Source organism: Patiria miniata, unplaced genomic scaffold (assembly GCF_015706575.1).
Source record: "Patiria miniata isolate m_02_andy unplaced genomic scaffold, ASM1570657v1 HiC_scaffold_20, whole genome shotgun sequence".
Taxonomy (NCBI): domain Eukaryota; kingdom Metazoa; phylum Echinodermata; class Asteroidea; order Valvatida; family Asterinidae; genus Patiria; species Patiria miniata.
Window position 1 is genome coordinate 15,619,381 of NW_024037059.1, and position 16,327 is coordinate 15,635,707.

At 40.3% G+C, this 16,327-nt stretch overlaps 1 protein-coding gene and 1 long non-coding RNA gene across 2 annotated transcripts in view; both read right to left on the bottom strand.

The window, feature by feature from the left end:
* The window catches only part of LOC119727544, a 29,614-nt gene extending 24,659 nt beyond the window's left edge, over nt 1-4,955 (bottom strand). Inside the window, exons 1-2 of the long non-coding RNA XR_005270983.1 lie at nt 4,785-4,955; nt 706-825 (exon numbers count right to left, since the gene is read on the bottom strand). This is a non-coding gene — a long non-coding RNA (uncharacterized LOC119727544). The remainder of the gene's footprint in view (nt 1-705; nt 826-4,784) is intronic.
* A 135-nt stretch (nt 4,956-5,090) lies between these two features.
* On the bottom strand, nt 5,091-8,726 carry LOC119727543. The gene is made up of 4 exons (XM_038199454.1): nt 8,423-8,726; nt 7,145-8,227; nt 6,601-6,792; nt 5,091-6,182 (listed from the first exon to the last, which is right to left on the bottom strand). Exons 1-4 carry the CDS (start codon nt 8,502-8,504, stop codon nt 5,899-5,901), a joined length of 1,641 nt encoding a protein of 546 aa, XP_038055382.1. The 5' UTR covers nt 8,505-8,726; the 3' UTR covers nt 5,091-5,898.
* Nucleotides 8,727-16,327: the final 7,601 nt, after the last annotated feature.

A 16,327-nucleotide genomic window follows, 5' to 3' on the forward strand; every position in this document is an offset into this window, starting at 1 on the left:
ACGATACTCTATTTAGTTCAAAAGATATCTCGCAAACTATTTTGTCAAAATTTGCCCTGAAATCGCATGTAATTTGATCCCTGGTGACGTCATGATGACGTAACAAAATTTATAACATCTTCGTATCATGATACAAGTTCACATTAGGTTTCTGGGTCATACCGTAAACCGTTTGGAAGAAATTCTGCTTTGTTTTGATTTCAGGCTAAAGTTTTCATTTTAAATTCACCTAACTTTGACCTTCCGGTAGACCCGGAAGTAAAGGTTAAGCGAGTTCACGTACACGACAAAAAATGTTTATCATTTCATGGTCTATCTGATTACAGAATACAAACACTATTGATTATTTTGTGCAAGAGTTATAGGTGAAAGTAATTGGTCTTTTTTTTCAGCTAAAATCGCTTGTAATTTGACACCCGATGACGTCATCATGACGTCAGAGTAATATGCACCACTAGGGATGAGGGTGGATATTGGTTGAAAGTTACAAGTTCATACCATGTACCGTTTAGGAGAAAAGCCGCGGAGAAGTATTGTCCGGAAAAAAAGAAGAAAGATTTACCAGAACAATAACAGAGAGTGGTCGGGTTGTGCCCGACCACTCAACAACCATTCTGATATCAAAACCTGACTTTGAGACATTTTGGCAAATGCCCAACTCGCACACAAGCTGACCTCTTTCATACCAAAAATTGGAACACTAACCTGGTGAGTGTGGTTCCTGTGACTGGTGTGATCATCCGTGACATATTGAAGGTTTGGCCTGGGTGGTGGGTACATCTAACATCTTTTTCAGAGTTCTTGATCATCTTTGAAGTGGTCAATCTATGTATAGGAAATATGAAAATTTCGGTACAAGATTTAACACACGTTTATCACTTTTAACACTCAGATTTAGCAATAATTCTGTTGTCTGATTATGATGATGGATTTGTTCTCGTGACAAGATTTAACTATAGAGGAAGGAATTTTGTGTACATAATTTAGTGCCAATTGTCCCACAATGTGCAGTACATGTACATGTAACAAACATAACATAATTGGGAACCTCCAATATCCATGAATGGGTCAATCGTACATGTACCTTCACGTACATGTAATTTTTAAACACGACCAAACTCTTGCATGACCAACTTAGTTTAAGTTCATCGGTTGCAATGAAAGTTAACATATCATTCTCATGCTTTATTCAAAGCAGTATAAGAGTAGATTTGCGCTAGGGAGAATTTTACTCAACTTTTTCCTCCCTGGCAGCCAAAGTGATGGCTAATACTTTTTACAATCTTTATCGCCCACACTGCGGACCCTTAGTTTTCTTTTGTGAGCAAGTTTCAGAACCATATGGCCTACCCACAACATAACAACATGAAACCAATCGAGCTACCCCAGCATTCAGGTTGATTGGGTAGTTGAGTGGTCGGGCACAACCCGACCACTCTCTATTATTGTTACGATTAATCTTTCTTTTTTTTCTGTACAGCACGTTTCCGCGCGTTTTTCTACTAAACGGTTTATGATATGAACTTGTAACTTTCAACATATATCGACCCTCATCCTAAGTGGTGAATATTACTCTGACGTCATTATGACGTCATCGGGTATCAAATTACAAGCGATTTTCGTCAAAAAAAAAGACGATCTTCTGTCACCTATAACTCTTGAACAAAATGATCAATCATGTTCCAACCTTGTAATCAGATAGACCATAAATTGATAAACATTTTATGTCCTCTACGTGAACTCGCTTGACCTTGTCTTCCGGTTCTACCGGAAGGTCAAATTTAGGTGAATTCAAAATGTAGACATTAGCCTGAAATCAAAACAAAGCACCGTTTCTTCTGAACGGTTTACGGTATGATCATAAAACCTAGTGTGAACTTGTACCATGTTACGAAGATGTTAAAAAATTTGTAACGTCATCATGACGTCATCAGGTATAAAATTACAAGCGATTTGATGGCACGATTTGACAAAATAGTTTGCGTTATATCTTTTGAACTAAATAGAGTATCGTATTCATTTTTTCGTGAGGTTGTAGACTATGCCGTGGGAAACATTTCTTATGCCCGGGCACAAAACTGCTTGACCTTCACTTCCGGTGTTACCGGAAGTGCAATAGAAATTGAATTCTAATCTAAAATGGAAGCATTTTACTACAGACAAATACATTATGGAAGTGTTAAATGAGGTATGCCAAACACAAAAACATAATTTTGACGTCATCCCACAAAAGGGCGCCCTCTAGCGGCACATCAAAAACAGTTTAATCCTTTGAAATGTTAAAACTCTCAATCAAATTTTTATTAAATTGCCCCTATATATCACGTGAGCAACCACAAATGAATTTGCAAGATTTCATAATCATGACGTCATCAGACCGGAAGTTACTGTGGGGAGAATTCAACAATGATCATTTTATTTTTATTTTAAATCCATCATTTGATCCCTGTCTCGTGACTTTGTTTTTTGTTCCCCCAAAATGACATCTGTTACACTTAATATTGGCCTTTTGCTTCCAAATACTCTGACGTCATCAAACCGGAAGTTTGCTGTTATTATTACATACACTTAATTTTCATATTTCCATGCGTTATCTTTGCTTAATGATAAACAAGTATCCCCCTTCCCTTCTTTGACTGATGACGTCAGCAAACTGGAAATAACTTGTACGTGTACCTTAATCTTTACTAAAATATATCCTAAAAGACGTATTCTTTTTGAACAAAATAATTGGTAATGGAAATGTTAAAGCTCTTGATCCTTTTTTTCTGACATAAACATACATACATAACTTAACTGGACAATGTCTAATGAAATTGTTTACCCGACCACTCTGCGTTTGTAACAACAAACGCGAACCTCTAGTTGTAAATCTGATATTGTTTTTACAATACTGTAACGATACTGCATTTGAAAGTTGCATTACAGCTGTCATAATGATAGCCACTAACGTATATGATGATGCTTCAATATGGCTGCCTTCATGATGTGTCATCTGTACGTTATGTGTACTCAAAATATAGCCTAAAACACCTTTTTCCACAGCACGGAGGATTTCACTTTCCCAAGCTTAAATGTACATGTAGGCATGGGGGCATGTAGTCTATGAAATAGACCCCGGCGAATGCCGTAGTCTACATCGCGTGAACAGATTTGCTGATTAATTAGGCAAGACCCCGCCTCTCAACCTCCTAGATTTTGACCAATCAGCGGGCGCTTTCTATATCGAGTCTTCGGTCATTCACCCGTTGCGCGTCACATAGACAATGGATTAAAAGAAAACGTGTCACGCGCTCTGTATCATGTTACATGATATGGGGCCGGTTGTTGTTGTATTACAAAGCACTGCTTTCGAATTGACCAATTAAATTCGCATTGCCTGGATATGTTGTTTACATAATCCATTGTTTATATGCTGAGGCCTATAGCCCCAGTCACATGTAGCTCCCATTCACCCAGTACATGTGCGGTCCTACTAAAGCGCGTCAACAAGCGTCAACAAGCGTCAACAAGCCTCAACGGTCGTCAAACGGTGTTTGGATGGCTCTGTAGACTTCGCGCATGCGTAGTATGGCTCTGTATACTTCACGCATGCGTAGTACGGCTAGCTACACATAAACAAGATGGCGGCCAACTTTTACCGACAAATTCGTCATACATTTCGCGTTCAAAAAACCAAGTTTTAAAATAATTTTAACTTTAATTGATATGCAGAAGATGTTCTTTATTGCTTTTTCTACCATATAAAGCTGTTTTTAATGTTCGTTGACGACCGTTGAGGCTTGTTGACGCTTGTTGACGCGCTTTAGTAGGACCCGTACATGTGTGTACATGTACATGTTTGTACAGTATGAGACAGACTTCGCAGGGCTAGTGCCAGCAGTATTTACTTGACCACAAACATTGCACAAGAGTTAAACTGTTGAGATCCTGAATCCATCAAAGTCCACCAAAACTGACAACTTAAAATGACACAGCGCAGCGTATTCAGCGCGCCAAAATGATGTACATATGCACTGTTGCACGATGCAAAGCATACAATCCCCCCCCCATCCCAAATGGTCGAGCCGAATGTAGAGTTGACCTGCCAAGGTCACGCGAAGATCAGCGCACGCACAACGTACGTAAACACACACTTGAACATAACCGTGCATTCGTCAGATCGGAGACGCGAGGCTGGTGAGTAAAAACTCAGATTTTCCACCCCAAAATTTTTTTCCCATGATCCAAATGTCAATCGTTCTAAAACATTTCAGAGTTATAGATAACCAGTTCAACTTTTTGGGTGGATTTGTGTTTCAGAAAGTGGAATTTCAGACAAATGTTTTTCGTCTATCTAAGAGCATTTCCAAAAGCCATTAGAGAGTGCTGACCCCCGAAAAAAGAGCATGCCAGAAGGCTGACGGAGAGAAGCCTTCTGATTCCAGAAGTATACGGTACCTACTCAGCTACTCGATGGTTTTGTTTTCCATGAAAGATGAAGACCCAAAGAAAGTGAGGTGAAATTTTGGAAGTTTGGTGGCGAATGTGTGATGTCCGGATATGGAAAAACCTCCAGATAATTTTTATGAATGAAAATCCAATATTCGTCAAGGTCCTTTGCAAGGTTTTTATCAAGATAAAATAAAATGCGCTACGGTCACGCCACAGCGCCCTCTATTGACGTGTCTTTTTACGGGCGAGCTGCCTAATTTTCTTTTCTTTTTTACAACGTGAAAAAGAACGAAACAAATAAGGCTGACTAAAACTAGAAATTACAATCAATGGTATCGCAAGGCTCATACCTTTATGGCTGTTGAGACGAAGTAATGGGGGAATACATCCAGTCTCGTTAAAACACGTTGAAAAATCTTCTGTCCAAATCTACCGCTAAATTTCCAACAAAATGGCGCAGTGGAAATTGGCCGTTCGTTAGTTCGAGCACTTGACAAACTCAAAGTCACTGACGATAAATTTCATTCCTCCACTATTGCACGTGGTTTGATTAGACTGGCTTCCGGTCCCTCTATTATTGTTCAGACAACATGTTTGACTGCGCCCTCTGTTGAGGGTTGGTGCAGGACAACAATGGTCGTGTTTAGTTCAGTTTTATTTAATGGCGCATAGAATTTAGGCTACAAAAATACAACGGTGACTATATTAGGTAAGGTAAACAGTGAAATATTTGAACAATTTTATTTGTTTCATTTAATAAGCCTATTTAATAATACAGACTTAAAAACCAAATGTAGAAGTTCCTTCCTATTGTCGTAATAATGATGACCGAACTAACTCAATGACAAAAATAATGACATTTAAATTGTTATTATTATATGTATAGGCCAACTTAAGCTACATCACGGTTTTGAATTGATGTGTGAGAATTGCACTCGTATTTAGACAGTCCGTCTGTACGACTATGCATATCTAATGCCTACTTTGCTAGGATTTGTCAAAACCGAAATGTATACCTAGTAGGCCCTACAAGAAACATTTTTATGAAACTGTCCAAATCTGAAACTGGCTGGAAATAGTGGCACTAGACAGCTTGTCTTTGACTGAATCATCTTCAAACTGACTCAACTGCTTTTGGATTTAACTGAGTTTATCACATCATAAAATAAAATGAAGTAAATAATATATGCAAAGTTTCGGCAAATGTCTGAGTGCTTTATTTGCGGCAGTCATGGAGGCTATTTTCCACGTCCCAACAAATGTAAGGCAAGAAACATTAAAACCCTCAACAGCTTTGATGCGATGTTTTTCAAAACGGACTAAGGCACACAATACACATGATACACTACGGTACCGCACCAAACCTCCGCTCTGCCTAAAAAAAGGGTCACTCTTCAACTTCGTGGTTGAATTCTACAACATAGACGCATATGGATTAAACTCTGCTGCGTGTGATGAAGCCCGTCACTTTGTGCCGACCATCCCCTCACACATTTTCCATCCGCTGTCCCATCCGTTGGATGCCAGACCCAAGTACCGCACGCTGAGCGGAGCATCATCCTGCCAAGTCATGAAGGACTCCGTCTCTCCTCGACGGCCCACCTGCACCAAGCCGCCCCGGTAGCGCAGCCAGTAGTACTTGTACGCGTCCTCATCCAGTCGGTCTTTGGCATCGGTCGCGGAGACCAGGCTCTCGCAGTCTTTGCACCGGCGGATGCCGCTGGTGCCTGAGAACTCGTAGTCGATCACTGCACTCGAAAAAGGATATCAGAAAATCGATTTAAAAAAACCGGGGATTATTTGGACTATAGTATTTAACGGCTTGGTGGACGAAACAAAATGAAACCTTTTACGAAAAAAAAACGCATACGTGTAATGGTAATAATTATTTTGAACAACAAAGCTATCATTTTGAAGACACAGCCACTAGTAATAATTTTCATAATAAGTGGCCCATAAAGTAACGCATTTTTTTAAGTTAAAACGCCACGGGAAGTGTACGGATACTGATATAAACGAATCAAAAATTCAGGGGATTGTATGATAATTTTTGGGCTTTGAGATCTTACAAAATAACGTTCCTTATCTATCTATTTATTATAATCAACACAAATGAACAACATTGAGGCAATAATTTGTTCATGCTTAACGATTGATGAAACCTACCGATTTCATACAACTCCTCCTCAAGCCCTTGCGGGTTTTTATCGGTCACAGTCAGGGCCAGCAGGGCCGTGGTGCCGGTACGGACACCAAACTTGACGAAAAACTCCTGATCGGGATCGAAGGCAGCGAAGGGAAACACGTATGTGTAGGTGTTAAGCGTTGTGTGATATACCCACGATTCACAAGGGGCCTCTGTAGTTTGTGGAGAAATTGAAAAAGAAAGAAAAGAAAGAAAGGTTGACAGTTTTTCGTGCTAATTAAGCAAGGTCTGACGGAGCTAGAATCATGATGTTTACATTGTTTAAATGTTGGTGAGAATATTTTAATCGAAATTACTGGTAGTACTAAAAGTGTTTGCCAAGAGTGAACACACAATTTAATGCTTACTATCAGCCCAATTGGTTTTCGCACACGAGCCAAGTTTAATTGGGTTTGCACTTTTCTCTTTAATTATAAAATTATTAATTGAGCCGAGGTTTAGACTGTTTTAATCGTGTTAACCTTATTAATTGCAAAAATCTTAGGAAGAAGCCCTAAAGCTTACCTGGATCAAAAGGTGGCTCATTTGTAGCTTTGCTTGCAGAAGTGGCCATTCTCGGATCAGACTCTTCAGTCGCAATATTCGGAATAGACTTTGTCGCAAGATTCGGAGTCGACTCGGTGGCGCTGACATTTGGAACAGACTTCGTCACAATATTTGGCTCGGTTGCAGAGAGGTTTGGAAATATCTCCGTCGCAAGTTTCAGGTCAAACTCCGTCGCACTGTTCGGAATAAACTTAGTCGCAAGATTCGGAGTCGACTCGGTAGCAACATTTGGAACAGACTTCGTCCCAATATTCGGAGTCGACTCGGTGGCAATATTTGGAATAGACTTCGTCCCAATATTCGGAGTCGACTCGGTGGCAATATTTGGAACAGACTTCGTCACAATATTCGGAGTCGACTCGGTGGCAATATTTGGAATAGACTTCGTCACAATATTCGGAGTCGACTCGGTGGCAATATTTGGAACAGACTTCGTCAAAATATTCGGAGTCGACTCTGTGGCAATATTTGGAATAGACTTCGTCACAATATTCGGAGTCGACTCGGTGGCAATATTTGGAACAGACTTCGTCAAAATATTCGGAGTCGACTCTGTGGCAATATTTGGAATAGACTTCGTCGCAATATTTGGAGTCAACTCGGTAGTAATATTTGGAATAGACTTCGTCATAATATTCAGAGTCGACTCGGTCACACCTTGCGAAATAGTCTTTGTCGCATCATTCGGGATTGGTTCGGTATTGCTATTCTCATCGATATCTGGAGTCGTTCCGATACCAGCAGCGGTCGGTGCCTCTTCTGTGTTCGGGGCGATGGCGTCTGGGCACCCTAGTCTCAACTTCACTTTCACGCTGTCATCGGTCTCTCCCGTAGTGAAGATTGGCCCGGGAGTACGAGTATGTGCTTGCGGGTAATGTCTCCAGACCGGCCGGGAGCGTTTGGCATTGAAGCCCCCAGGAACAAAGCCGCTGCAGCCGCAGGGATCGCGGCTGAGAACTACCCATGAACTGGTTAATTTGCGTTGGTTTGATTGCTGGCCAACATAACAGACGCATCCCGCGACTGCTTGCAATGAAACCACTGCATGAATACAACCGAGAATAAAAGTAAAAGACCAGTCACAATAATGTCACGTCATGTACAAATAACATTAAGAATTAACTTTAAAAGTGCATGTAATTAATTTGTAGTCATTAATTCTTTAATTTTGATATTGTGGTTAGAATTCGTTATAACATACCTCAAGAGTTTGCAAGTATGTTTTATTTGACTTACCGGTTATAAAACACAACAGAAAAATGTCCGAGGTAGGAGACATCCTGAAGTAACTACCGACTCTATACCAATACAGTCGCATGTGAGGACGTATCGAAACTTTCACTGGACTAGCGTGGCGCAATAAAACAAGCTAAAATGTTCTTCACCGATATGACACTTGAAGTATAGGGCCAGTAGAAATCGAAGATTCCCTTGACTAAAGATTCTTCGAAGTGATTACACGAACGAATCAAAATCGATGGTGCTCTTGAATGAAATCCTTCAAATGATGACTGTTGGGGGGAAAAATGGCTTTGATGTATTTTTCCTTTAACAAGGGAATGTTGATATCAAAATCAGCATCTATTCTACAAGAAATGTAAGATAGCGAACAACCTATATAATCTCATAAATCATTTCTGAATCTTAAGTTCATTTTTGTTTTCTTATCAATTGGTCAGTTTGCCCGTTAAGGCATTAGTTTCGGTATAATCCACTCTATATACGGCCATACAGCGTCGCAAACGCTAAATCAATATAGCAATCTCAACCTTCCCGTCATGGCTCTGAAATTGATATGGATTTAACCAAGGTTGAGAGTAACGCTAGAGAGTGGAATGACCGTCAATGAAATATATGGATTTCTCAATTATAAGCAACAGGTCCTTGCCTTTATACCGACGTTTTCTCTTGAAATATCACCATTAAGGCAGGATACATTAATAGCTCTATCGTGTAGCTATACAGCCATTTCGGAGCACTGATTGGATGATACGTGGTCACGTGAAGCCGTTGTCACTGCCGTGATTCTTCTATTAAATAAATTCAAGATTATGCACGCATGCGCCTACTTAGACAGAAGGTCCCGTCTTCCCTACATCGCCAACGAACTGAGGAAGCTTGTGCACTTCAATTAAAATAATGAGAAAACTAACAAGGTTAGAAAAGTATACCTTGATTGTTCTTGTGATAGCGCCACCAAGCGCTCATCAAAATATGTTTCCAGACTTTTTCTGGTACGCCAATACAATAAGTAAAAAAAGGACGTTATGTCTGGTAGTGAGTTGGACTTTGAAATGCAATTTCCGTTTTAAATCAAGCCAAACAATATAAAGGGTCGTGCTTCTCCTGCCAGACAAGGGGATGTTTGGCGCATATTCAATTTGCTGTGTAATCCTACATCGGCACGAGATACATCACCATAGCAACGCATCATCGAATGATTCCTCAATCATGTAAATGGGCTTTTAAATTTACACGGCTGTCCTTGCTTGAGTGAGCAGCTGCAGTAGAAATGGATTATTTACCTACTAGCTCAGTAAGCGACATAAGTAACGACAAGAAAGCTATTTGGTTTTAAGTTGCAGCTTCGTTCGAATGTGGCGCAGAGGCAAGTGCTCATACCAGAGTGTAGAGAGTTTTCCATGCCCTTCCAGCATGCATCGGGGAATCGATACTGCGCGAGCGATGAAGAAATAGTAAACAGGAAGAAAACACGACAATGCCATGTCTCATGGCCAATAATTGATCAAGGGTGAAGTGGGCGTGAAAGGACAAACAAACACAGGTCGGATGCATGACAGGTATGAGGTTCAAACAGAGTCAACGAACATTCTCATATAATATACATCACGAGTGTCGGCAAGGCATATACTTGCACGAAGCGTTTGTGAAGGATGATGAGCAATTCCGAGGTTACAATGCAAGCAACTGTTGCTAACGACAGTGCCTCGGAAGTCTTAATTATCGGAGACTCTGTGATAAGAGATGTCAGCGAACGTGGGCTGTGCAGTGTCACCGTGAAAATGATGCCCACAGCCAGTGTGGGAGATGTCAGGCACGAAATCAGTTCTAAAGGAATTGATTTGAAAGCCTTCAAGACGATCATTCTGCACATCGGGAGCAATGACTGCAAGGAGACCAGCGGACCGGAGCGCGCTGTCGAGGCATACCGCAGTTTACTTGGAGTCATCGGCGAGCTGGCACCGGGCACCGCACCGGTCATATCGACCGTCTGTCCAAGGAAAGACTCCCCGGAGAACCAGGCCAGGGTGGATACCTTCAACCTGGCCATCAAGGAGCTCGCCCGGGAACACGGGTGCAGCATCGTGGACAACGACAACAACTTCAAGATGAAGGATGACTCAATCGACCCGTCTCTCCTGGACAAGGGCGGGCTACATCTCACGCAGGCCGGTACGCTACGCCTCCTGAGGAACTTCCAAGTTGCCGTGCCGAACATCATGCGTGCCGGTGACAAAACCAAGAACAAGAAGTCCCGTCTGAAGAAGAGAACTCATATCGAGAGAAAGATCGATGGGCCCCGCCATGGCAGTCACAACGGACGCAGACCACACTCCGGGTCTGTCAGTGGGGCAAGCTCCTGCCAATACTGCGGAGAAAAGAACCATTCTGCCAGCCGATGTAAATTCGAAGCCCCGCTAATATGCCACAACTGTTATCGACCGGGGCACAAGAGCTGGATGTGTACCGTTGACAGAGGGAAAACTCGTGCAGGGCGGGACAAGAAAAAGTGGAACACAAAATGACTAAAGTGCATTTGGTGGTTTTTATCATCACTTGTACAGAAAACATTCACGCGTTTTTATGTGATTAACTGCATGGAACAGTTATGAATAAGTGCACCACACGAACTTCAGTGGATGTGTAGGCCTATAGGATAACCACATTTTCGTTTTCTTCGCAAAAAAGACTCAATTTGTTCCTTCTGTAACCAAAGGTATTTTACATTGTGGATTTTAATGCTTGCAATGCTTACATTATCGGTACAAAGCAATTATAGGCCCGAATGGTACACGAGAAAACTCTAATGACTATCCCATTGAATAAATAAGCAAAGGTTTCTGAAGTATGGAAACTGCATAATCATATGGCTCTGGTACTTGAGCTCCTAAGATAACCAAAGAAAATCTGAATTTGCAATTAATTTACTCGAAAGCTGAAGGACATTTAAATAACATCAGTGTACACGACGTCAAGCTTCGGTTTCACGACGTGTTTCAATGTTATCCTTATACTACATCATTAAGCTTTGAAGAGTATAAATTGTAATGAAATCCTCTGAGAGTTGAGTCTTCATTCTTCAAATTTGAATACAATGTACAATATTCAGAACATGACATTCTAGAGTATACATGTAATTCTCAACATTGCCTCTCGATAAAATATGTAGATCACCATGCCAACGTCACCATTTTTGTTTGGGTCATAATGACCGTAGAGGCTTTTAAACAAGTAGGTTTTCTGCAAGGCGATGCCAATGAACGACGCAAGCAATAGATCGATTGCTGTCATTGTAGCGTATAATTGCTCATTGTGATGCCAGGTTGAGGATACTGCAGTTACCATAGCAACAGTTTTTATCAACTTGGCACAGGAACCAAAATAAAGAGATGTACATTGTGCAAGGCAGCCCCCGGTCTTATTTGAATAGCTTGGACAAGGCCAAGGAGCTACCAAGAATTCGTTTCTATACCATGACAATAGAACATCCTGGTTCAAATACCGGTTATTCCGACCAGAATACAGTTTTAAGAATATTACGAAAATTTGTGAAAATCACAACAGAGTTCAGTAAAGGTTTCCACGGCCGTACCACGTGACTACGTGGTCATAAGGTCAAATGGGAAAAGACAGGACCAGAAACTTACACCCAAAGCCAACTCTGAACGCCATTATCAAATAATAACATACTCTTTTAAACTCAACTTTGGTCGGATTGTTTGTTATTTCTTTTTTTGGGGGGGGGGGGGTTCGGTAGGGCAGGTTTATACAGCCTAAAAATGGCTGCTTTCCACTAGATATTGTAAATTCACAGCTTCATAAAAGTATACCATCCAAATTGGCATTTCGGATTATGAGAGATTTCATTTTAAGGCCCTAGATGATTAAAAATGAACACAAACAACCTAGGCTATTATACATCATAATTAATAGTCACTTTCATGCATGTAAAACCATGCATATTTCATCAAACATGAGAATCATCACATCTGAAGTGCTCCCATTTAGTTTAATTTTTAATGGTCGCCATTGGCGACCGAATTGCGCTGTCCTAGTTTTTTTTTATAACATCCTGAAACCTGCATATTTTTCCCCAGTAGGAAGCATGATATGAAATAATTATTTCCAACGTAATATTGGGTCACTATAAAAATACGAGCCCTTTGAAGATTTTTTATGATGAGGCATCCGCATAAAACTGTTTATCTAGAATTTAATCTGTTCTATTGGTCCTTGTCTTTCTTTGTTTTCTGCTCAGCTGCATCATTTGTTTTGTTTTGTCTCTCTTCGTAATAGTGCCAAGTTAAATGTTTGTGTTTTTCCAGTTTCTAAGTCATACTTTGCAAGCCATATCTGAGCGTTCGACCTCTCGTATCGCCTCCGTGTTTCACAATGTTGACTAAGTAATATCGCATTATTATCTTCTTTTTTTGTATTATCCATATACTTATTGTCATATAATTGTCATATAATTATTTTAAAAATTACCTAATTTACTCTTTGGGGGTCCTTTCTCAGGCCTCATTCTTGGAACAAACACCAAGTTCGCATTATTTCCTCAGTATCTGATTTCAATCTGCGGTGATGAAGGATCCCTATATTTTCCAAGAGAGATGTTACACTTCGGTTATTAAATTATCACAGTTAAATATAATTGCCTCCGTTATTCATTATCATCAGTATTTTATAATTACGAAAAAAGTCACACTAAAATGATTATCCTTATTGGTGAGAACAATGCTCCCGGGTAACCATGACAACCAATGCCTTTGTGATAGTGTAGACCACGGTTTTAAAACGGATGCACTATTTTAAATTGGTCAGCATTGTTGTTTAAATGGGTTCGGAGTGTAATTTTGATGTTTGTTCGATCCACATTCATTTACAAAATAAAAATGAAAATATGAGATTAACCATTGCATTGCAGCCTTATCTAAACAATTTCTATTATTTTCTATATATCCAACGTCGCCTGAAATGACCGGTGTCATTTCTTGCAAAACATAATTACGCCTGATAGTAATATGCTGACCTCTTTATTGTTCAGGTATTATAACGCTGATCCCCGAATACAAAGCGCGTTTCCATGAAACTAGTGATGGGATGGTAACACTTGCATCTAACGACTCTGCCAAGATTCTTATCATTCGATAAATATTCAACTTCTTTGTATACACGGTTGTAAAACGTCAGTATAGTTATTGGTTGCAAAATAACGGGGAAAAATCCACTGAGTTTCATTCAATGTCATTGTCACCAGGTGTCAAAAACGTGCTCTCTCTCATTGGTCACCTAAGCAACCACACATTCTGCGTTCCGGCCACAATAGAAAAAAAATCGTGTTTCTTGGGCACAAAAAACGAGGCACGGTTCACTTTTTATCTACCTGTGTATGAAAAGCATTTGCTTTGGGAAAATTTCAAGTAAGCCAATATTTGTACCATATACATGTTCGTCGAACATCATTACTTTCACAAGCGTTTCAAGGACTTTAATCATGTCATTAGCTAATGTACAGTTAATTAGCCCGTAGCTCTTATGCACACCGTAAGGGAGCGCAGCTACAATGAGACTGTTAATGGTAAAAAAAAAAACCCCTAATTTTGTTTTCTTCCAAAATACCATTTTCTTGACCTTTAACATGTCACTGTCCTATACATTTTTTGTTCAAACTCTTTTAAACAAAAAGGATTTCGAAGAAACCTTCAAACCTAACTTTTTTTTCTGGAGACTTAAATCAAAAGAGCCACAATTCATTTTGGATTTACCGCATGTTTGCCAGAAGTTCTTACGGCCTTTTTTACCCATTAGGAAGTCTGAATGGGTTGCCACTTGAGTAATGAATGGATACGATGGGGCTAGATGGCACTAGGTCAGCCGCCGCAGACCGAAGTTTATTGACTTAATATCTGCAGAGAAATGCCCCTGGAAACATGTATTGATCACACCAATGCCACCGACCATCACTCTGAGATTGACAGCCCCATTCAACAGGTGTCAGGTAACAATGTTGCACTATTTTGCAACACATTTATATTTATCTTACTATAAGTTTGCGTTTGTTCATGCTTTCTTTGTAGGAATCACGAGAAATGGTGCGAGTACGGGAGAGTGTATAGATGCGGATTGGAAAAAAAAGTTGTTACGACGTCATCGTGATATGATATTTCACCATAACGGCATGATCCTATAGCTCGAGATGCCCACTGTCCATATACTGCGCCGAACATGCTAATCACACATAATTACTACGTTGTAATGTGATCGTCATTTTTTTTACCCAAGCGGATATGCTAGAGCTTTTGTTTAATCTTCATTACTTTGTTTGCGTTCGGTGAACTATTAGGCAGGCAACCATGACGAATGACAAAGATACTTTGCAAAAAAGGGTATTCTTATATTTCGCTGCATGATAACCGTTCAACCAAAGCAATTGACTGAAACTGAGTGGAATTTCGTCTTTAAATTTATTCCATGTCACTTCACTTAATGAGGAGATATATTCCATAATTACGTTGCCTTTTTAGGATGTAAAGCCGACGCTTGCATTCTTTGAAATCACCGCCCTCTCGTTTGGGTGAAGTTCACTACTGCAATTGTATGATGAGTAACTTCCGAAACGTGGCTGTACCCAAAATTCTTTTCAAAAGTGTACATCGGCAGGTGAAAGAGGTTTAGGCCTATACAGATTCGTACTCAATTCAGGTGGTCCAATTAAGTATGGTAGAAGTATACAGTGTACTAAGCACGCAATGCGGTGCATATCAAACACAATATAGTTTGACAAATTTATCTCTAAAATATCATGTTTCCTTAACGTTTTGTAACTTCGAGTATCCATCACCCGTTGTGTAGAAAAACAGTGCCACTTTTTTGGTATTTTACTTTCAATAGGAATTCATGTGAAGGAAGAGTGGCTATAGCCGTTCATGCCTGCCTCAATCTTGTAGAACTCTCCAAAACCTAGGATCCAGGGGGTGGGGTTAATGATGTGGCCATCGGCACAACAGTATCTCACTTAGCATGAGTCTGTAGGCCAGACCTTTATATGGCTGTACAATCATGATCCTTTTGGCCTTTTCCCCCAAGTTCAGGGTGCAGATTAATCCATCACATAATCACCGAGTTTTGATGACGGATGATCAGATCATCCAAGGGTCTCGTGGCTACATTCATCGGCAGGGGGTCGCCGGCGCGCCACTCTTGGTGCCGTTTCATGTAAACTTGACGCCGATGTTCTTGTCAGTCCGCATACAGATACAAAAGGCTCCGGAACATTTTCTGTGATGTTCCAGGTATATGCACTGTCTCAAATGGGACTGGCATGCAAGCATATAGTGTGCTTCCAGATATCCTCTGAAAAGCTCTCGGAATTGTACTCATGAAATTCATGAAAATGAAGCATTCTTCGTGATATAACAAAGGAGTATATGTGTATTGTCACAGACGGATTGTTTAAATACAACTACTGGTAAGTTTTTCTTAACTTTATGATGTACATCTGCGGAAGCAGTGCCCTATTTTGTTCAACCAAAACTTAAAATGGTACGGATACCAAGTTGAAGCAGGATTGTAATGCATTCATACGGAGAGGTAAGACGTCGGCTAAGATGCACGAGTGAGTTAAACCGTTCCTTTTAATTGGTGTTTTTCTCGGTACTGATCGAATACGCATGCATGTTTGTATTTATTGGAAGATTGAAGCTTTCACTTCAGATCGGACAAACAATTTATCTGTTTATATTTGGGAGATTCGCGGGTACACAAATCATGAGCACTGCGTGTCACATACCAAAGAATAACATAAAATGCGTTTAACTTATTTTGTGCAATTTGGGGAGATTTTTCTGCAAGACTGGCCTACTAAACTTCTGCATTCAGTTTTAATCTGTTTGACTG

Coding starts and splice junctions, on each gene's coding strand:
- LOC119727543 (XM_038199454.1), bottom strand. CDS start 8,504: ATGCGACTGTATTGGTATAGAGTCGGTAGTTACTTCAGGATGTCTCCT. Junction 8,228..8,422: donor TCTGTTGTGTTTTATAACCG/GTAAGTCAAATA, acceptor GTATTCATGCAG/TGGTTTCATTGCAAGCAGTC. Junction 6,183..6,600: donor GGAGGAGTTGTATGAAATCG/GTAGGTTTCATC, acceptor TTTCGAGTGCAG/TGATCGACTACGAGTTCTCA.